This window comes from Lotus japonicus, chromosome 1 (genome assembly GCF_012489685.1).
Source record: "Lotus japonicus ecotype B-129 chromosome 1, LjGifu_v1.2".
Classification (NCBI taxonomy): domain Eukaryota; kingdom Viridiplantae; phylum Streptophyta; class Magnoliopsida; order Fabales; family Fabaceae; genus Lotus; species Lotus japonicus.
The window spans coordinates 75,510,975-75,534,045 of record NC_080041.1 but is presented as its reverse complement, the minus strand read 5'-3'; the positions used below and the strand labels follow the sequence as shown (position 1 = coordinate 75,534,045).

General features: G+C 40.0%; 1 protein-coding gene across 1 annotated transcript; it reads left to right on the top strand.

Moving 5' to 3' along the window:
- Nucleotides 1-11,744: 11,744 nt before the first annotated feature.
- LOC130711232 (ARM REPEAT PROTEIN INTERACTING WITH ABF2-like) lies at nucleotides 11,745-15,641 on the top strand. Its single transcript, XM_057560766.1, has 18 exons — nucleotides 11,745-11,834; nucleotides 11,936-12,108; nucleotides 12,189-12,309; nucleotides 12,385-12,459; nucleotides 12,558-12,652; nucleotides 12,820-12,895; nucleotides 12,986-13,093; nucleotides 13,244-13,372; nucleotides 13,455-13,510; nucleotides 13,652-13,733; nucleotides 13,867-13,990; nucleotides 14,080-14,219; nucleotides 14,371-14,434; nucleotides 14,545-14,624; nucleotides 14,795-14,859; nucleotides 14,944-15,061; nucleotides 15,165-15,289; nucleotides 15,386-15,641. Exons 1-18 carry the CDS (start codon nucleotides 11,760-11,762, stop codon nucleotides 15,474-15,476), a joined length of 1,797 nt encoding a protein of 598 aa, XP_057416749.1. The 5' UTR covers nucleotides 11,745-11,759; the 3' UTR covers nucleotides 15,477-15,641.
- Nucleotides 15,642-23,071: the final 7,430 nt, after the last annotated feature.

Below are 23,071 nucleotides of genomic sequence, written 5' to 3'. Positions count from 1 at the left end.
TTCTGAAAAATCTAAACATGGACTTTTGTCCAGAGTGAAGATGGATCAGAACCTCTGACTATGATACTTCTTGATCAGAAGATGTCTAGTCCAGAAGGTAACTCAATCAGAGTGTGTGTACCCACTGGTACTGACTCTGAAGCTGAGACAGCAACACGTGTGTCAATATTTCTGATGCATAGTTCCTTGTGCCCGTGTGACAGTCTGTTATGATTGCGTGTAGATGTGCTTCTCTCCTGTGTGTGATTTGTGTATTTACTGTTACTATCTATCTTTAATTTTCAACCGTTGATCTTAAATTGCTTTTTGAATCAACAACGGTTATTTGTCAAAACCCACTATACACACACGATCTCTTTCACTTCCGGTTTTTACTCTCGCTCTCTCTGCTTTTCAAAAACCGCTTATCCTCGATTTCTCTCTCGATCTCTCTTCATCTTTCAACCTTCATCTTCTACCTCAAACCTTCAACCGCTTCAAAAATGGTGAGTCAAACCAGAAGATCTACTGCAGATGCACCCCAGTTCCCTCACATGGTAGTTGGTCTAGCAACGGGTCAAAGGGGCTCTGAGAATCCGACACAAGATCAAGGTCAAGCTCAAGAGCAGATTGTTCCAATTGCAGAACGGGGCTGTGCCGTTCACTGCGTATATGCTCCTGAGGAACTTCAAGTCCTGGCAGAATGGAGATTCGACCTCGACAACCTGGCTACAAATGGGTATGATCTTCGTCCTGAAGTCCAAGTTCAAGGTTGGGGAAATTACTTCAACAGACTTCGAGGACCGGTGTATGATAGACTGGTCAAGGAATTCTGGAAGCACGCCGACTGCGATGATACTCAGGTGGTATCTCACATTCTTGGAAGAAAGATCATCATCACAGAGAAGTCTTTCGTGAATTTGCTGGGTGCAGACACTGCTTTTGGGTATCGTTTCCAACTCACGGAATCGAAGCTGAAACCCAGCACCAAGGATACAATCAACCAGGCCCTGTACACCAATTACAAACCGGGCAAGACGAATTACAAGGTGATGGACCTTCATCCCAAGCTCAGGATCTGGCACAAAATTTTGCTCCACTGCATAAACCAGAGACCAAAGGGCAGTTCTCCAGACTACATCAACTTCAACCAGAAGGTGATGTTGTTCTTCATCCAAGACCAGAAGAAGATCTGCCTTCCCTACTTCCTGTTCTCCTACTTGAAGGAATGTATCCGGAAGTCTCGTACCACTGCCTCCATCAAGTCAGCAATCAAGTATATCCCCTTTGGGAGACTGCTCTCAGACTTTTTCATTGAAAGCAACCTGGTGCAAGATCTGGTCCATGCTGGATGTGTAGAGGATCTGACCACCATTGTCAGTGATGTCTTCACTGCAAATTCTCTGAAGAAGATAGGTTTGGTCCAGAAGAAAATCGCCCCTGCTCGTGAAGACACATCTTCTGAAATCAGAAGTAGAAGGATGCCTCTGAATGACTACCCTCTGTGGACTCAGGCAGACAATCCTGACGCCATTAGGTGCTATGTTGAAGACCTAAGGGCTCAAGGATTCGAAATTGATCTCGATGATTTCTTCAGCAGACTGCCGCCAGCTCCAGAGTTTCCTTCTCCTCCCAAGAAGAAAGCTCAGAGGAAGATGATCCTAGAATAATCTTCTGAGGAATCAGATGTCCCTCTGGTCAAAAAGAAGAAGAGAAAGCCTGATGATGGTGATGATAGTGATAATGAGGATGGTCCTCCTAAGAAGAAGAAGAAGCAAGTCAGAATCGTGGTGAAGCCTACTCGGGTGGAACCAGCTGCTGAAGTGCTCAGAAGGACTGAACCTCCTGCCAGAGTGACTAGATCATCAGCACACTCAAGTAAGTCTGCACTTGCTTCTGATGATGATTTGAATTTATTTGATGCACTCCCTATATCTGCCATGCTCAAACACTCCTCAAATCCCCTCACTCCTATTCCTGAATCCCAACCAGCTGCACAAACCACCTCTCCACCACATTCCCCAAGATCTTCATTCTTTCAACCTTCCCCTACTGAAGAACCTCTCTGGAATTTGCTTCAGAACCAACCCTCTAGGTCAGAAGAACCTACCTCTCCCATTACCATTCAGTACAACCCATTATCTTCTGAACCCATCATTCATGCACAACCAGAGCCTACCCACACAGAACCTGAACCCAGAACCTCTGATCACTCTGTCCCAAGAGAATCAGAACGTCTGGCTCTCAAACCCACGGATACAGACTCTTCCACAGCCTTTACACCTGTATCCTTCCCAACCAATGTTGCTGATTCTTCTCCCTCCAATAACTCTGAATCCATTAGAAAATTCATGGAGGTCAGAAAAGAAAAGGTGTCTACCTTAGAAGAGTATTACCTCACTTGTCCAAGCCCTAGGAGATATCCTGGCCCTAGACCTGAACGTCTAGTTGACCCAGATGAACCTATCTTGGCCAATCCTTTACAAGAGGCAGACCCTTTGGCTCAACAAGCTCACCCTGCCCCCGACCAACAAGAGCCTATTCAACCAGAACTTGAACCCGAACAATCAGTGTCTAACCAATCCTCGGTTAGATCACCCCATCCTCTGGTTGAAACTTCAGAACCTCACCTTGGAACCTCTGAACCCAATGCTCAAACGTTTAACATTGGCTCTCCACAAGGTGCCTCTGAAGCCCACAGCAGCAATCACCCAGCCTCTCCTGAAACCAACCTCTCCATAATTCCTTACACTCACCTCCGACCCACATCTCTCTCTGAGTGCATCAATACTTTCTATCATGAAGCTTCTTTGATGCTACGCAATGTGCACGGTCAGACTGATGAGTGGAACAATCTGGGCACTTGGCTAGTGGCTCAAGTTCCAATTATGATGCAGCTCCTGCATGCAGAGGGAAGTCAGAGCATTGAGGCTGCAAAGCAAAGGTTTGCTCGAAGGGTGGCTCTTCATGAACAAGAACAGAGACATAAGCTTCTTGAAGCTATTGAAGAAGCCAAGAGAAAGAAAGCTCAAGCAGAAGAGGCTGCACGTCAAGCAGCAGCTCAAGCTGAACAAGCCAGATTAGAGGCAGAACGACTTGAGGCTGAGGCTGAAGCCCTTAGATGCCAAGCACTTGCACCAGTAGTGTTTACTCCTGCTGCTTCTGCTTCCATTCCAGATCCTCAAGCTGCTCAGAATGTTCCTTCCGGTTCTGCTCAGTCAAGCTCATCCAGACTCGACATCATGGAACAGCGTCTTGACATTCATGAATCCATGCTAATTGAAATGAAGCACATGATGATGGAACTTCTGCGACGAACTGATAAACCTTAGTTTTAGGATCTCTTCGTTTTTCTTTTTCTTTAACGTTGTTTTATTTTTGTTAAACTCTGTTTCTTTTTATTTACTTATTCTACTTTGTTCGTTTGTGATTATCTATGCATATCTATATATATTTGTGTCACATATGTTTGTAAAAATCTTTTTATTCATCATATCTTTATGTTTACATCATACATTCTTTCCCTAAAGTCTAGAATGGAGGATCCCTCCTCATTCTTCTGCACTCCTGGCGCTGCTCTGACCTATCCTTCTCCAGACGCTCCAGTGCATGCTGGATGTTGTTGAGCCTGTCCTTTAGCTCATCCCTCTCCAGAATCTCTTCTGCGGTCTTGAGCTTCTCTTTCAAACTCTCTTTTTCTTCCAGCAGCTTGAGTTCAAGCCGGCTGAGTTCTTGCACCTCCTCCACGAAGGCAAGAAATTCCCTCAGGTCTCTCTTCACCTCTGGACGCAGGTCCTCTTCCAGCAGTGTCCGTGTCAGCTCCGCGATGGTCGTTGTACCCTCTGGATGCCTGATGTTCAGGAACAAGTCCTCCTCAAAGGCCTTCTTCCTCAGCTCTTCTAGTGCTACGATGTATGATGCCATTTTTTTTTACTGAAAATTGTTCGAGGTGTGAAGCTTACCTTTCTCTCCAACGCTTTATATAGGCTTCATTTTCTCTCTGAAAGTTAATGCTCCTACGGTTTCTCGAGGTTAAGTTCTTGGTAACTGACCCTTCTCTTTACTCACTTGACCGGTGGTAAACGTTCTTCTCTTGCATTAACTCTTCTATTTATTTCGCCTAACTCTGATTCTTGCATCGTTTTCATTTTCTTTAAACTTAGACCTTCTCTAAGGGGGAGTACCTTGTACTTCGAGCTAAGTTTTTCACACCCCAAGCTTTTTGCTTATGACAAAAAGGGGGAGTACACCCAGTTTTTGATGTGTAAGATGTGTTAGTGTGATTTATTTTTTTCTTTTGGAGAATTTAAGAGTTCCACCTTCATGACCATAGATGTGTCACTGGGCAAATACAAGGAATACATTTCACTTCTTCTGAAGTGATTATAAGTTGACTCTGATACCCAAGACTCTGATACCCTGTCCGTGACTCTGATTACTTATGCGCTCTGATTACTCGATTTTCATCTATGTCATAAGTTCTTCACTCTGAACTCTTATATCTTTTAGCTCAGAATCTAGACTTTACTAACGTTTTCATCAAGTATTAGATTCAGGGGGAGCTAAGCTCAGAATCAAGCAGTGACTTGAATTCAGAATGAGCAAGATAAACTATTCACATCAGGATAAGTATTATTCTATATCTCTAAACTCTGAGTGAATTCAGTTTAATGTTTAAGAATTGTTCATCAAAAATCTTAGTTTTGTCATCATCAAAAAGGGGGAGATTGTAAGATCAAGTTTTGATCTAGTAGTACAACTCTATGTTTTGATGATTACAAGTTAACCTTTTGATATGAACAATTGTGGTACTCTAACGTGTTTTTCTGAGTGTGCTATTTACAGGCTCTGACCTCAACTCAATCTCACACAAATCAGAAGCACTGTGTATAAAGAGCAACCCAAGCAACGCTTTCGCATTCACCATGTTCAGTATGAACAGTGGAAAAGCTTCAGAAGTTCTGAAGTTATACAAACTCTGATGTGGACTCAGTCACTAGAAGTTCTGAAGATCCAGAAAGTCTGATAACCAAGAAACACTGAAGGCTCAGATGTTCTGATGGTGTAGAAGACTCTGAAGATCCAGAAGCTGATTAGTGAAGTTCTGATGTCCAGAAGCAAGATACTCTGAAGACCATGTTCTTCCCTCTGAGTTCAGAATCAGAAGAAACAATGGTCAGAGGATCTGGGCTTTCCCTCTGACTCTGATCAACCGGCTTCACAAGTTCCAATATGAAGCATTCCCCTGATCAGAAGTCTCCTAGGTTTAAAGGTCGCGTCGCTATCCAAGTACAAAAGCAACTGTACCTTCCTGACGACCTACCTAACAGTCTTAGACACATCAGAAGCTGGATTTTCCAGAACTGCCCTCCAACGGTAGCATTTCCCATGCAACGCTCAACCCTAATCCTTGGAGTATATAAAGAGGCTGAAGACTGAAAGAAACGGCTAGAAGCATTCACATACGCGCAAGACAAACTTAAATTCTTCTAAGCTTTCTTTCATCTGAAATTCATTGAGTTTACTATTAGCTTTTTAGAAGCAAATCTCTTGTAAACAATTCTTTGATAAACAATTTGTTTAGTTCCTTTAGGAGATCAAGGTTGATCGGATCCTAGAGAAGACTAAGAGAGTGAATCTTAGTGTGAGTTAAGTCAGTGTAATTGTTAGTCACTTGTAGGTTTCAGGTGCAGTTGTAACTCTTACCTGATTAGTGGATTGCCTTCATTCTAAGAAGGAAGAAATCACCTTAACGGGTGGACTGGAGTAGCTTGAGTGATTTATCAAGTGAACCAGGATAAAATCCTTGTGTGCTTTTCTATCTCTTATCTTTAGCACTTAAGTTCTCGAAAGATTTGTCAAAATCTTTAAGGTGGAAGTTTTATACTGAAAACGTTATTCAAACCCCCCCTTTCTACCGTTTTTCATACCTTCACCTGGTGCATCTATTGGTGAAGTGATGGCAGAAATGCAAAAGTTTGAGGCTCTTGAAAGTAATATTGAGTTGCATTCTCGATGTTGTCAACTCATGATGTTCGAGCCCGCAAGGCAAATGTTTGTGGCATTGAAAGGGAATGAGGAAAAATTGTTGGCTTGGTTGAAATTTGCTGCGTACAACCCATCGCCGTTCATGAAGACTTAATTATGTCATTAGTTTGATCATTAAGTTGTGTTAGGTGCTACTTTTTTATGTATGGTTAACTATGTAGAACTTTTAATGTGTGGTTGTATTGTGCTAGGAAAAATTGTATGGTTAATGGTACTTGTCATCAACTATGTTTTAATCAGTATCTAGTACTTATGTTATTTAATGTCATTCTATCAATTTAATCAGTACATATGTTCCATTTTCTTACTTTGTGGAGCACATGAACCTTAATTAGTTTAGTTGTGACTATATAATTAAAATAGTATTTCATTTTTACCTTTGAACTTTATTGTTGGTTTGTATTTTATTTTGGAACATATATATGTTATTTTAAGATATGTTGTTATCTTTTATGTAATTTTCTACAACTTATTTGGGGGAAATTCTGAACTACAATCAAAACTGTAACTGATACTATGTTCAAGTCTGTTTTGAACCTACTCCTATCTGATTGCATACTGTTTATCTGGTGTTCTATGCGCTGTCCTGGGGATGTTTTCTTTTGCTGTTTGAGCTTCAACGGCCCATGTGTTGGCCAGCTTTGAGCATGGTTGTACCTTTTCCTTTTGGTGAGTAAGCATGCATTTCTAGCTAGTGTAGTTTCGTTTTTTCTCCTTTTTCTTTACTGTACCTGCAGTTGTTTGTCATGTTTTTTCTACTTCTTTGCACCTATTTATCTGCTTGGTTTCTTGTCTTGTATGTTGCTCTTTTAGCTCACTTGGAAGAGGTTTGTCTCCAAGACCTCTCTTATATCAATATATTCTCTTTTCTAAAAAAAAATTCTGCAACTTATTTAATTTTTATTAGTGTTAACTTTACGAATTTCAACTATTTGCATTTTTTGATTTCCTTTTAAAAAATATTTTTGCTTAAAATAATAAAATGTAGTTAAAAAATCATGAATGAAACTCTGTTTTAGAATAAAACTCATACCCTTTTTAGTAATTATACAACTTAAAAGTGCTTTTCATTAATATTATCCAAACATGATTCATGATATCAAACTCTGTTTCAGAATAAAAGTATCCAAACATAAATCACATTACAATCAACTCACTTTGACCCAAACTCTGTTTTGCAAACCCACATTCACCCAAACTCTGTTTTGCAAACTGAAATCCAAACACACACTAAATCATTAAGTATAGTGAACATTACATAGACATATAAGAGAGTAGGAAGATGGAATTGAACTCTGAGTTATGCGAGCGGCCGGGGTGGTAGTGTTCACCATATGACCAACCAGTGAAAAAACCATCGGATACTACTAGTGGTTTCGGCTGGGACTGGATATGAGCTCCACATGTAGAGATCTATGCTATATATATATATATATATCATGTTTTAGGAAACGAAATTGTTATAAAGTTTGGTATTCCTTAATTGAAAACTCATTTAATGTTTGGAATATAAATTTAAAAGCAATAAGCCAGAACTTAGAAAAGATCAAAGCACAACTCACTGAGGTAGCAAGTCTCACCTCTTCTTTGAGCAATGACATAGCACTGCTCCCACAACTCACTAATTGTGATTGCAGATAGAAGTAATTTTAGTTCGAACCTAATCAAACCAAAGTAAAAATGAGCCCAGATGCAAAGCCTCAATTAGAGTTTCTGGTTTCTTTGGCAAGAGTAGTGAAAAAAGTTATCAAAGAAACCTGCTAAATTAATGAGGTCATCTACGATACTTTCAAAATTTAGGTTGTAATCTTTGATGGTTTGGAAAGGAACAGTTATATACCAAAATATGCTATCAGTGAGCATAGCAGCACCTGCATTGATCCATTCACCATTATTGTAGAGACAAAAATATATTATGAGGTCAATGAATAAGTTTCAAACATAAAATTGGAAGAAAAAAAATGCAGCAAAGTTAGAAATTAATTCTGCAAATCAATATCTATATCTATATGTCTCCATTCACATGGAGATAGCATAGATTTGAATTAATGTTATCTCCATGTTTTTTTTATACATGTATACTACTTTTTCTTTACCCGACTAATTACAGATATATAGACGTACTGGATCTTTTTCTTAGATATCGCACTCTATTTGAATTAAGGTTATGTCCATGCACATTAGACGATGGCTGTGAGTGTGACAGCAGCTGCAAGCCGGTGATACCACTGCCATGTGACAGCTTAGATAGACAAGACAAAGTTCCTCCCCAAGTGGCCATAGCATCCACAGAGTGAACACATGATATGCAAACCCTCACATTCCACATTGAACCAAATACCTTGAATGCAAACACGTCCCCACAACTGGTTCATTGTGTTTTATCAAACTTAATTTGTTTCTACCATTGAGAAAATCACGAGTAGAAAATTCCCGTCATACAATGGCAAACTGAGATAGGGGATACAAACCCAAACCATTATTTTGTCGATTTGAGCGGTGGAAGCCACAAAATCAGAAGACCACTCCCTTATTAAGGATAAATAATGAATAAAGATCATTCAGGGACCCGTTAATGACTTTTCATTTATCAACGTCTTGATCCAACTTCACAACATAGAAACCATTCCGCACATCAAGCATCATCCACAAGTTCAAAACGAATCACTTTCTGCTACACGAGTTTGTTGATAGAGACTTTTTTACATCACTAATGTAATTTTTAAATTGATTTACGAATCTAGTGCAAGTTTTGAATTATTTACGGATTTAGTATAAATCGCCACTGGCATTGGCGATTTCTTTGATTTTTTTTGTTCTTATGAAATCGCCATTAACATTGGAGATACCGTTTTTTTATGAAATCGCCACTTGCAGTGGCGAGACCATAATTTTTTTACTCTATTGGTTAGTGACAGAAAAACGTCTGTCACAAAATCCCAGTATATATATAATATGAAAGGTATTAGTGACGGAAAGTGAAGAGAGAAGATATCTGTCGCAAAATATTTAGCGACAAAATTTCTTTTGCGACGAAGTTATTCGTCCCAAAATCCTAGTGAATAATGAAACACATAATTAGCGACGGATAGTAGAATAGAAATAATTCCGTCGCAAAAGTATTAGCGACATAATATTGTTTATGACTTCTTTACATATTATATACTAGGATTTTGTGACAGATGTTTTTCCGTCACTAACGAACAGAGTCAAAAAAAAAAATTATGGTGTCGCCACTGCAAGTGGAGATTTCATTAAAAAAAAGAGGTATCTCCAATGTTAATGGAGATTTCATAAGAACAAAAAAAAAATATTAATGAAATCGCCAATGCTAGTGGCGATTTGTACTAAATCCATAAATAATTTAAAACTTTCACTAAATTTGTAAATAAGTTTGAAAGCTACACTAGCCATGTAAAAAAGTCGTTGATAGACTTTACTGGCGGTGACGCACGCCTTCCCAACACTTTATCACGACAAGAAACCCTTGGACCTTGCTTCTCTACATATCATCCAGTGGATTCAGCGGTGATTTAAAGCTGCCTCCACCATAGTCTTCCATAGCACTATATTCCATATCACCTTGCTAATTTCTTTATTTTTTTATATATATATTTTTAATAAATTTTTTTAGAAAGTAAAAGGATGTATTAATCTCAATTTTGAGAACAAAGCTTACGAGGAGACAAAATAGGCACGAATGATTAGTAGAAACAAAAAGCTAACCACTCCACACTAAAATTAAACCAACAAAAAACAAAGGAAACCCCATGCATAAAAAACTAGTTCAAGAGCTAAAAAATCATCGCTAGAGACCAAAAGAACTAAAAGGCTAAAAGAGAAATCCACTATAACAACACTAAAGGAACGCATGAATATGGGCCGCAATTTGGTTCACAACAAACTCATTTGTACAATCATACCTCATACCCAAATAATTCTCCATCAATATAGCACCACTTGCTCTAGCCATAACACCCTGCGGCTCTCAAAACTCCGACAGTAGAATTATCAACTAATTTCCTTCATTTGCCTCCACAAAAGTCATGACCTCAGATAAAAGACAGACGACCACATGAAACCCAATTAGCTCGAACTTCTTCCGACCTCTCTTCTCAACTTTTCTTGGTCTTCCCCTAAGCCTAGGGGTTTGAACGAGAGATGACCCCAACACTGACTTTTTGATTTAGTTTACAAATAAATTTTGTTTCCCTTACATATCATTTTCACTTTTCAAAAAAAAAAATACATATCATTTTCAAATATATTTCTTCCTATCACTTTCATCTATTATATCATATCACTTATTATATCACTCATTTCTCTTTCTTTTATTTCTATATCTCTATAGAGGTAGAGAGGTGTGTAAGCACCATTTTCCATTTACAAATCCTATACTATATACTATTTCCGAAACCAAAACATGGCAACTCTAACTAGTATCACCCCCTCATTATAAGCCTTTCTTCATAAGTTTTCTCTCTCATACTATAATTAGTAGGTAGATGATGTCATATTTATATTTTCTAATTTTTTTAATTTAAATATTAAATAATTTCATTTTTTGAAAATAATTAATGAATTAATATTGCATTTAATAGGCATTAATGACATTAAATAATTAAGAAAAGTCAATTATGACTTTTTTCGAAAATAACTCTCGTATTAATTTGACATTTAATGGTTTTTAATGACATTAGAAAATTTAATATAAGTCAAATGTTACTTTTTTACTATTAAGATCTATGCTGAAAAAGTCTTTTTTTAGTGATTATGGTTATTTTTTATATAACTGAATAAAAGAAAAATTGAATATAATATCTTAAATTCAAAATGATATCAAATATGACATAAAAAATGATGTCAAATATTTTTACAAGATTGAGTTAGAAATTAACTAAAAAAAATTGTATTTTATGTTTTCGTATATACACATGGAAGTTTAAATTTGTTTTGGTATTTTGATTCAAAGTATAACAAATTAGAATGTAACTATGATTAGAAAAAATAACTTAAATAGGTGATATACGTATTTAAAAAATTAAAACGAGAGAGAAAATATAAAAAGATCTTATGTATGTCGACAAAGTACTCTTATCCATTCGTGCATAACGCAGAATCAAATACTAGTTAGAAGTAAGAAAGGGGGATTATATTGCTTATAAAAAAGGAGAATAACAAAAATCAGCAAGATAAATCACTTTCCTACTTTATTCACATAAGGGTGAACTTAAAAAAATCTCCATCGCCTCTATTCGTTTTTACTTTGCTTGCCACCTTATAGAAAATAGATATCCCTCTCAAATCTGCCTCCTTTCCTCCTCTTATCCCAATTGTTCTGCTCATTCTTGTAGTAATTGGGTTTTAGCAATTTGTGCTGCCTTTTCCAAAAAAAAAAAACACACCATGGATCAGGATCACACTGCAGTCCGAAACTTAAAGCGTAAACAAGAAGAATGCAATAATAATACACAGCTGATAGATTCTCAACGAGATCAAACCGACAAAATTTTCCAACAGATTCTTGTCCTCAAATCCGCTGCTTCATCCTCTCTCTCAGATCGTGCTACCCGTGCTACCGCAAAAACTGCCCTAAACGTGCTTTCTGAACTTGCTAGAGACGGTACTGGTTCTACTCTAAACTCTCTTGTCCTATTTTTTTTTCTTTGCTCGAATTGTTCTTTACGTTATTTCCGTTTTATTCTCATGTAGAGGGACTTGTGGATACTATAATGAACTTTGACGTCGAAGTTCCGGATGGCTTGCAGATCGGATTCGTTTTGCTCGTCGGCCTTCTGTCTTATAAAGTAATTGATTTATTTTGTTATCTCTTTTATTCATGTTAAATTTTGCTTCATGTATTACATTCAAGATTATTTTGTTTGCACTTATCTTTATCTTCAAACAGCCAGAGTACCAACAACCCATTGTTGATGCTGGAGTCCCGCCCTATCTTGTTGATTTCTTAAGGGTGCATAAAGCTGGTCTCATGTCTCAAACACTTGTTGGTCTTCTTATTATAATAGTAGACACAATAACTAATCTTGCTAGTACAAACATCAACACTATGAACCTTATCAGGTTGTCATTTGTTTCCATATGTTATAGACACATGCTGCAAATATTTTATTATCTACTCTTACGTGATATGGATTGTTCAGGAATGAAGGTGGTATTCCACTTCTTGTTGAATTGCTTGAATTCAATGATTCATGTGTGCAGAGGACAGCGGCAGGAGCCTTACGAACTCTTGCATTTGACAATGATGACAACACAAATCAAGTAGTTAACTTTGCACTATGAGTTATTATTATATATTATTTAAACATAGTTGTTTACATGAATGAAAAATTACAGATTGTTGAATGCAATGCGTTGCCCACTCTCGTATTGATGCTTCAATCAGAGGATCCTACTATACATTATGAGGCGGTCAGACACATAAGCGAATTTCCATAATCCCTTATATTTGATTTTGCTGGCTACATAGCTCTAAGTTTTTAACACTAGTTGAATAACGGTTTTTGCAGATAAGTGTAGTTAGAAGTCTGATCCACACTTCGCAGAATATTAAGGAAGTTGTTCTTGAAGTTGGCGCTTTACAACCGGTGATTTTGTTATTGAGGTAAAATTTCACATAACTCATTGTTTTCTCTGTATGCAATACAAGGAAAATGATGTGTTCCTCTAACATGTTAGCTGCTTGCTGCAAATGAGCAATATATTTTCTCCCTAATTAATCTATGCAAGTTCATAATCTTAATCTCTGCGAGTTTGTGATTTTAATGATAGGTCCTCTTGTTTGAAGACCCAAAAAGTAGCAACTTCTTTACTTGGTGAATTTGCTACATCATATTCGTGTTCCAAGGTGGATCAAGTTTTATGTTTTTCCAAAACGCAATAAATCTATCATTTGTAGAATTCTCTTATTAATTTGCACACTCTGTGATTCATGCAGGCTCGGATTGCCCAAAGAGGGGCTATAAGACCTTTGGTTGACTTGCTTATGTCCTCAGATGAACTACTTTGTGCAATGTCAGCTTTTGTTCTTGGGATGTTAGCAGAGGTGATTAATACTAGCAGCAAATATTTGGCCTTATGTCTGCTTAATTGAATCAAATCAATGAATACAAAGTGAAGTTGGGTAATTTTTTGGTGTATGTGGGAATTGATTTTTTAAACCTATTTCTTATTGCTTATATAATTCAACTGTTAGGACTCCGACAATCAAGTTGGTATTGCTTATAATGGAGGTATAGAGCCTCTGCTCAATCTTCTTGGCTCAAAGAATGAGTTTGTCCAACACTATGCAGCCTCCACTCTCTCTTTTGTCGCTTATAATGAGGTGGAGTCAATTTCCTTGTTCTTTAATTGGTCACAAACCCGCAGCGATATGCATCCACTGATTTTATAGCTTTGTTTTATAGGACAATGTTGTAGATATTATTAAGGCTGGTGGTCTTCAAAAACTGCTCAATGGACATACTGAAGTATGTTCATTTATTCTCTTTTTTAGTTTAGTAATATTGCATTTGATTTACCATTATATCTACTTGATGGTTATTTTTTTTTATCAAGGTTTGCTAATAGAACTCATTTCCCTCACTAATTTATTAATTGGGTTGTTCTTATTACAGGCTTCTGATTATGTGTGTCGGTGTGTGGCAATGATATTAAAAAGATTAAAGGAGAACATTTATGGGAGAGTGAGTTTTCTAGCACATTATCAAATTTCTATAGCTAGGGATTGATTATAATCGAATATGAGATTTGTAATCTATTTTAATACTTCTTTTTGCGGTACTTGATATGAACATTATATCATTTCCTCTTTGGCAGGTACTGAAACATCTGTTGAATCTTATGCGCTTTGCAGACAAAGATGTTCAAAGACTTGTAGTTATTGCTCTTGCTCATTTATGTTCCCCTAATGATCATAAAACTATTTTCATTGTTAATAATGGTAATAAACATAGATCTGTCCATTTTTGTCATTTCTCACTCACAATACTTGGAAAGTATTTTCATTTCGATAAGCTGCTAAATCTTCAGGACTAGAATTGCTTCTGGATCTTCTTGAATCTAAAAACCTAAAGCAGAAGAGTGATGCTTCAGCAGCGCTTCTCAAGTTATCTGCCAAAGCCACATTTGTCTCTATTGTTGATGCTGCTTCTCCATTACTATCATCCAAAGTATTTTACTATCATGTGCTTAAGATATCATGATTGCTTCAGTCACAATTGAAATTGAGTTGCTGATATTTAGTTGTTCATGTATGAAAGTGAACAAAATGAGACATTTTTTTTCTCATTTTCTATCATTTACTGGTTATATTTTCTGTAGGTGTACTTGGACGAACAATATGTGAACAATCCCAAACTATCTAATGTCACATTCTTAGTTGAAGGTGGAGAACCTGCTGCCAAGTTTTTCTGTTGCTTATATTTTCTATAACTTTGTTTATACGCATATTGATTTTGATATATGGACTAATTTATTTTGTTTTCCTTTATTCAGGTAAAAGGTTTTATGCTCATAGAGCTTGCTTGCAAGCTACTTCAGATGTATTTCACGCAATGTTTGATGGGGGTTATAAGGTAAGTTTTAATAAATCTTGAATCTTTGTTTTAACCCTCTTCGTTTTCTCTTTCATTTGGATGTGGCTCTGATGACTGGTCCTTCAATTTGCAATTGAAGCAAGATGAATGGATTTGCCGAACTTAAGTGTAAATATCCAAAATAATTTCATAATATATGTGTAATGCAGGAAAGTGAAGCCAATGATATAGAGATTCCAAATATTAAATGGGATGTCTTTAGGATGATGATAAGGTATTGTGATGCAAAGTGCAATACTATTGTTCTATTTTTTTATAATAAGCTTAATATATGAACTGATTTTCTGTTGGACTTCAGATTTATTTACACCGGAACAGTAGATGTCAAATTGGATATTGCTAAGGACCTCCTCATAGCTGCAGATCAGTATCTTCTGGAAGATCTTAAGCATCTTTGTGCACATGCAATTTCTCAAGTAAACCAAGAATTCAGTTCCATTGTTGCTTTATTTCTTCTATGCTTGTAGATTTTTCTTTTAGTTTGATTTAATCGAATTACTCTTGAAATTATTCTTACAGGATATTTATGTGGACAATGTTTCACTAATGTACGATATGTCAGAGACTTACAATGCTACATCATTAAGAAACGCGTGCATACTGTTTGTCATGGAGCAATTTGATAAGTTGAGTGTCAAACCATGGTACGTATATTCTTTAAAACATGAACAATACTTTCATAATTCATTGTTTTATCAATTATATTTCTTTATCCACTTGCTAAATAAGTAAATATGCAGGTATTGTAGCCTGGTTTGCCGCATTGCACCCAGCATACACAAATTTTTCTCAGATTTACTAACCAAGCCAGCTGATTCAGAGGACCATTGAGGATCCTTGATTTTTAAACATTGGAGAAGGTGAAAGATGTAAACATTTTAGTAAGAAATAGAATTACAAATCATTTCTGTGTAGCATTGAAATTGGCCTAAGACTCTGGTCGGTACTTTGGGATTTCCTATGTTAATAGGGTGTGTGTTGAAAGATTATTTCCAATCTAAACTTGTTAATTTTTTTTTTTTGAAAATGAAAGTAATTTTATTAATAATAATGGCTCAAGCATAAGCAAGAAGTTAGAAAACATAGCATTAAACCCCTCTCAGCTGAATTCCCCACGAAACGGCTTCAAACGTAATCTTAAAGATGAGTCTCATCAAAACCTTGCTAAGAAAAACCCAGTGGGAAAAAACCTAGCAAGGAAAGAGTACCACATCCTTAAGATTGCCAATTTCGTTATCCTTATTTAGTAAATTAATCTTGGGCCCTTTTACATCTAAAAAATCAGCTCGCCAAAATTTTCTAATCCAAAACAGCATCTCCAGCATCCATTTTCGCAGCAACAACACTTGTAATAAACAGCAAAAACAGATAGCAACAACACCCTTCAATTTTCGTAGCAACAGCACACAACAACAACACTTTTAATTTGTCAGCAAACAACAATTTTAATTAGCCAACAACAGTAGCCACATCACACAATATTAGAAACAACATCAGCTGGTACACATAACAACAACAGCAACAACAACGTCACAGGCAAAATGGCTTAGAGTTATCTTAAAAATGAGCCTCATTAAAACTTGCTTGTAAAAACCCAATGGGATAAAAACCAAGTAAGGAAAAAGAGAACCACATTTGAAAGATAGCCACTATTGCATCCCCAATTCTAATTTTATGCCAATGCTTCAAAACAGTAACAGCAGCAACAACAACATAGAAGTACAGCAGAAGCAACATCAAACAACGAAATTAATAACAGCAACAGCAGGGGAACAATAGCAACAACAGCAAATACGAAATTAACAACCGTAACAGCAGAAAAATTGCACCAGCAACAACAACAGCAATTAACAGCAGTAGAAATTTCAGCACCAGGAAACACCAGTAACAACAACACCAGGCTCAAACTCATCACCTGCAAACATAGAAATAAATGCAACCAGATAAAAGGCTCCATTTGCTAAATCACCCGCGTCTAAAACTCCTCCTGAAGACCGTTCGGACTCCAACATGACCGCATTGAAATCACCCCCAATACAAACCAAGCCTCCATGACACAAAAACATATACTCTAAGGGCTTCAAAGAAGAATCTGCGATCCGCCACCGACTACTATACGTCGTTGTTGTTCATTCAATATGGTTTCCTGTAACATCCGAAGTTCTGATTTCAATTGCAACACTGATTCTTTCACTGCTTCTCTTTTTGTTGTTCTTCCTAGCCCGCGGACATTCCAAGTCAGTCAAGGTCCGGACATATTACTTGAGATGAGGGTGGTTTTGACAAATTTGAGCCTCCAAACCATGAAGCATCAAAGCTTCCGGCCCTCACGTTTTCAAACCCAATTGCTTACCAAGTAGCCAAGTTCTCTGAGCCCGAGTTGTCACTCCATCTTCCCCCCTGGACTGGCTCTAATAAATCAGCTGGGAGAGGTTGAGGTTTATTCTTACTACCCTTAGGACGCCCCCGTTGAGAACTCTTCTTGGAGGAATTTGTGTTTGGTGATTTCTTCACAGCCGGCGTCACAGGTTCAACAGAAGCAACAGGACCGGGAGAGCACGTGAGAGGGATGGGACTGCCCAGTTCCCCTTTTATTGGACCAAAACCCCTCGCGTCGTCCCGCAGCCGTCAGACGCGTCGCTGAGTGACGAGGATAAAGCCGTCCTCAGTTTCCTCGCTGGTCTCCCTGTTCTTGAATCGTCATAATTGCTCGAGGCCGCTCGCAAGAAGACCATTGATTCACTCCTAGGGGAAATAAAGTTTACCAAGGTTGAACTGGAGCGCGCTCTCGCTGCCAAGGTGATTAAGTTTCCTCCTACCTTCAATACTAGCAGGGGTAAGAGAAGACGTGCTGCTGTGAGTGCTGGCATTGAGACCACCATCCCTTCCCCAAAGAAACGGGTCAAGGGGTCTACGTCTGTTGAGTTTGCGTCAGGATCCACAAGCGGTACCGCCCTTCCTGAGGCTGGCGGGGCAACGCCAAACGTTGTCGTTCCTGATTCCAGCAAACCAACGCTAGGCGCCGACGTCCCTCCCGGGACTGGCGGGTCAGCGCCGGGTACCACCGACAACGTTGCTCTTCCCCGCTAATGAAGAAATCTTACAAATCCAAAGAAGCTGAAACCGGCGTGGATGGAGGAACCTGAGTCGCGATCCCCCCGTTGAAGAAGAAAAAGAAGAAAACCAGGGGGACCAAAACCGGCGAGACATCTGTTCCTCGCCAGAAACTAGCGGGCGAGGACGAACCAAACCCCGAGGGCGGGGCGGGGTCCCCGCCCCTTCCCAAGGAGACCTTCATCGGCCAGGACGCTCCTGAGGGCGCTGCCTCCGTCGTCCCTTAACCAGTTCCCCCTCTAGACCAACCATCTCATCAAGTTGAGGTAAACTCACCTTGGGCTTCCCCTTTTAATACAACGAGTCGCCGCGATGAGGATCAAGCTCCTGTCGTCTCACCATCTCCTTGTCACTCTTCCCCCGCCTTCAGCCACCTGGACACCGAAGGAAAGGAGAGCTCTCCTTCGAACCAACAACCTACCCATGTCGACTTTATGCTGATTGACCCTTTCTTTGGTAGTATGAAAGGAGCTGAGAATCCTGACCTTGATGGTGTAGCACAAGAAGCCATCTCGAGTCTCCTTCGCGCTACATGCCTTTTTGCCAAGTTATCCCAAGATTCGGCCTCTGCCGCTGAAGTTGAGGAACTCCGTCAGAAGGCTGAGAGTTATCGTCTTGCCACGCTCGAGGCGTATGGCGAGCGTGACAGGTTGTTAACCGAGTAATTAAGCTGAACAACTTGAGCATTGAGATGAGCGATCGCGAGACTGACTTATCCGCCTATGAAGGGAAAGTGGAGGACCTAGAGGACGAGCTGGACGATATGCAGAAGGAGTTGGAGGCGAGGGCCGAGGCAATTTCCGCGAGTAGGGCAGCTTGTGTCGCCAAAGATAAGGAGCTCGCGTCCTTGCGTAGTGACTTGGCGTTGTTGAACAAGGCTCTCGCCACGGTGAGAACCCAGCTAGAGGCAAAGGAAAAAGTTGTTGCGGAGGTGGAAGCCCGGGCGCCTGCTGAAGCCAAAGCCCTTCGAACGAGGTTGGAGATCGAAGCAGCAGCAGAGGCTGTGGAAGAGCGTGGCCGCGGTTTCTCCCTTGCTAAAGCCCAGGTTCAACGTCTTTATGAAGGAATAGATCTCGGGGGGATGGGGGCCTTCAAGAAAGTCACCCCCGAGGGTTTGGTCAGCCCTGATGATCCTCCAGGCTTCAACGCGGAGTACTTTTTGGCTGCTGAAAATGCAAGAAGAGCAGAAAATATTGATGCGGTTTGAGTACTTTGTATTGATTTTTCCTTACCGCTTTTGTAATTAATATTGCCCTGCGGGCTAGCTATGAATGAAAATTTGCAGCAGTTCCTTTTTTCTTCTTCTATTCATCGCTCTGCCATATTTTGTCCTCATGTTCGTTTTACGCTTTTAAGTTTAAGTTTCGTGTAGCGATTTTGAATGTGTGCCAAAGAAAACTAGGACTTTTGCTCAGTTTTGAACCGAGGCTTTGTTCACACCATGTTTCCCGTAAGATCAGGTGTGTGTTGGTAAATCTGCAAGTGTACGAATCCACCCGGTTTTAATTATCGAACCACAGGGATTGTGAGTGACTAAATTAAGCTTAAGCCTTGAGAATGAAGGTTTGTTTTATTGAATTAGAGATATGTCGAAGTAGCAAATATAAAATAAACAAAAACTCAGAAAAGAACATGCTTTGGGTTCTTGCTCAACTAGTCAATTCAAGCACATCATTCTAAGCACATGTTCTCATGGATCCCTCCTTGATGCTATAGCCTAGTTACTCACTTATTGATTCCTCACATAAGCAATTCTCTCATACTAAAAGCTAAGCCCAATTCCTTGTGTACTTAGTCATTTATATGAGATTTTAGATCATGCAATTTCAGGCCAACAAACCCCAACCCTTCCTCTATTCCTAGTAGCCAAGATAGAAGGGGTAATCCCAAATCGGTTCCCTAATCTATAACAAACTTTCGTTCTGATTATAGAAAAGCATAAAGCAAGCATGCATACAAGCTTAGATTGATATTCAGAAAATGGGATTCAAGGAAAGAAGAAGATCATGTGGGAAAGAACTTAAGATTATAACTCAAATATGAAAAGTCTTGCATGAAAACCAAAGCATAAGATCATGCTTGGCTAAGAACCTGAATTACAAGCTTGGAAGCCCTCTCTCACTCTCCTAGATGTTCCTCTCCTTCTAAACTTATGTAAAAATGGAATGGGTATCAAGGATTCCAAAAGAAAACCACTAAAAACCTATTTATAGGCAAAAGGGACGAGTCTGGGCGCTCAAGCGCTAGCCCAGGGTGCTCAAGCACCAGACTCAAATTCTAGCAAAAACACCTACTGGTTAACTGGCGCTCAAGCGCTAGACAGGGGCGCCTGAGCGCCCGTGCTTGCCCAAAAACTCATTAAACTTCATTTTAACTCCACTTTATTGCCTCCTTCAAGTCTCCAAGCCTCTAGACCTTCCCTCTTCAGCTGTTACAACCTGAAAACTTGTTGACAAAGCTAGAGAAAATATCAAGAAACTTAAAGGTAAGTTTTGCACAAAGGCTCCAAAACAAGTGGAAATTGCCTACGACTCCTAAACTCTAATAAAATGCAACTAAAGCCCTTATAAAAATACAAAATTACTAAACTAATGAAAATGCACAAATAAAAGTAAAAGTGCATGAGAATGCATGAAACACTACATGAGACACAAGAAAAAGACTCAAAACCTACTAAGAAATAACCCTAAAAACACTACTAAATCCGGGTCATCAGTGTGGCCTTGCCAGTTTTGTCCTGGCGATGACTTACAGTTGCTAGGGTATCAATGGCCATGTGGGTTGCCCGAGACTTAGCCTAGTTTTGTGTTTTCGCCCATATTTCGAGGAGGTTTTGCTCGCCCATATTTCGGGGAGGCTTTTGGGATAATTAACTTATCCGCACACATCGCCAACGAGTAGCAGCGGTTCGCGCCGAACTTTCTGGAGCGATCCCCAGACATCAAGGTCATGTTGGGATCGCCACCTTCAGGGAATTTTTTCCCACCGGGCGACCGTGATAATTTAGTTGTGAGTTAGGAGTATTACTGAGAATATCCTTTTGAATTTGAATTGTAAAAAGATTTTACATTCGAGGGATGCCTCGTTAAAAAACTCTCGTGGTGGAGAAAAAACATGCATCTTTATTTTTGTCATAGTTCCTCGTTTCCTCGCTGCGCCCTTGCTCTTGTCTCTGGTCCCCCCCGATCAAAGCACCACGCCTAATACCCCGTCCTTCAGACCTGATGTGCTCGTTGTCTTTGCAAGGCCGATCTACAGACCCGATGTGCTCGTTGTCTTTGCTAGTAGCGGGAAACTTCATTTAACTTGTTTCTTTGCTTGTCGCGCTGAGCTGTTCTAGGCTTAAAAATTGCTGACCCTACTGGCTTCCAATATCCTTCTTCTCCCTTTTCCTTTTTCATGCAGCGGCACGCTTGGCTCCTTTTCCCTTTCCCCGGCTTGCCCCGAGGTTGCTCAAGTGCCTTGTGACTACTTCGTTCGTCGCCACCTCGCTGAAGGTTCAGCAGACCCATTCCCTACATCGCTTCCCCTTTTCCCTTTCTCTCCTCTTGGCTCGTACCCAAAAGAGTCGGCTTCTTGAATCTAGGAAACCCCCAAAGCGCTGCATCCTTCTGACTCCAACTAAAGAGGTCAAAATTGTCCTCTACTAGCTTATCTAGGCGCCTTTCTTGACTAGGCGTGAGCCTGGGCTCGATCGCTAGCAGTCCTCTGCTAAATTTGTATATTTCCAAATCCCCTATTACATTCGCCCAGCGCTCCTCCACGTGAGCATCAGTGAACTGTCCATCTCTCCCTATCCTGCCATCTAGCCTTCCCTGACTTTGGCTGCTCCTCAATCTCTCAATCTTCTGATCAACCATTTGCTCAATCCTTCCTGCGCCACTTCGGCCCTGGCCTTGCACGCCTGACCCACCTTGATCACCTTCTAAGACCTCGATCTCGTGGCACCTGTGTCCATCGCTGGCTCCCTTATTTCCATACAAACTAAGGCAATTGTTATAGCATTCCCTCGCCCTCCGCTGGTACCACGATTTTCCCCACCTTACCGTAGATCAGTGGATATTTCACCGCCAAGTGAGCCGTTGAAATTACTGCGCAGAGACAACTTAGCGTGTTCCGGCCGATGATGACATTGTATGATGCCACGACCTGCAATACCAAATACCTTACACGCAAAAGCTTGGCGTTTTCATCAATGCCAAAAACCGTGTCTAAATCAAGGTAGTCACGCACCCAAGCATGTTTTCCTGAGAAACCTACCAGGGTCCCCGTGTACGACATCAAGTCCTTATTGGTTAATCCTAACTGATCGAACACATCACCGTAAATAATATCCGCAGAGCTTCCTTGGTCCAAAAGTTCTCTTCGCACATTAAAACTATTGATCCTTACCATCACCACCACAGAATCATCTTTATGTGTCTTGACCCCCTCGGAGTAGTTCTATCAAATGTGCGCTTAGACTTTTTCCTGAATCCTCTCGCCGACGAGAATCAGCCTGATGCCACGGGCGCCAGCGCTCGAAACTTTCCTTCCTTGGATACAGTGGCTCCTTCGCGACTTTCTCCCCTGACTTCACTTTCTTGTCTCACCGCTTACTGCCTTCCCATTCCTCCCTACTTTGTTTGCCTTTTGACGATGCGTCCCTCTGATTGCCATCCTTCTCCATCTTTGCACGCTTCCTTTTGAAAGCATGATCCTCCTCATCCAAGATGTAGGTGTTCGCCCGCGCTCAGATTTCTGCCATCGACTGAGCCGGCTTACAGCTCAACTTACAGGTCGGCTTTCTCGGCTGCAGCCTGTTCTTGAAAGCGCGCGCGCAGGCATGTGGTTCTGACTCTTCAATCTTAACAGATGCTGCACTGAATCGCTTCACATATTGTTTCAAAGTTTCGCCCTCTGATTGGCGGACGTTGTACAGATCATCGATCGTTACCTGCTTGGTTTTGCTCGCGGAGAATTGAACGAGGAACTTCGATGAGAAGTCGTGAAAACTTGTAATGGATCCCCGAGGTAGAGTCGTAAACCAAGCCATGGTTGTGCCCTTAAACGTCGACGGTAACATCCTGCATTTCACCGCGTCGGAAGCCGCGCTAATTACCATTTTCGTGTTGAAATAAAGCAGGTGTTCTTTTGGATCGGCCTTTCCACTATACGTTTCGAGAAGAATGTTCTTCATATTGTCCGGGATAGCCACATCCCTCACCGCTGCTGAGAACGAATCAAACTCCGCCACGGCCTCTGCCTCTCGCTCTCCTTCGTCTTGCTGCTCGAAGCGATAATAATCTAGTTGCTCATGCAAATAATCGTTC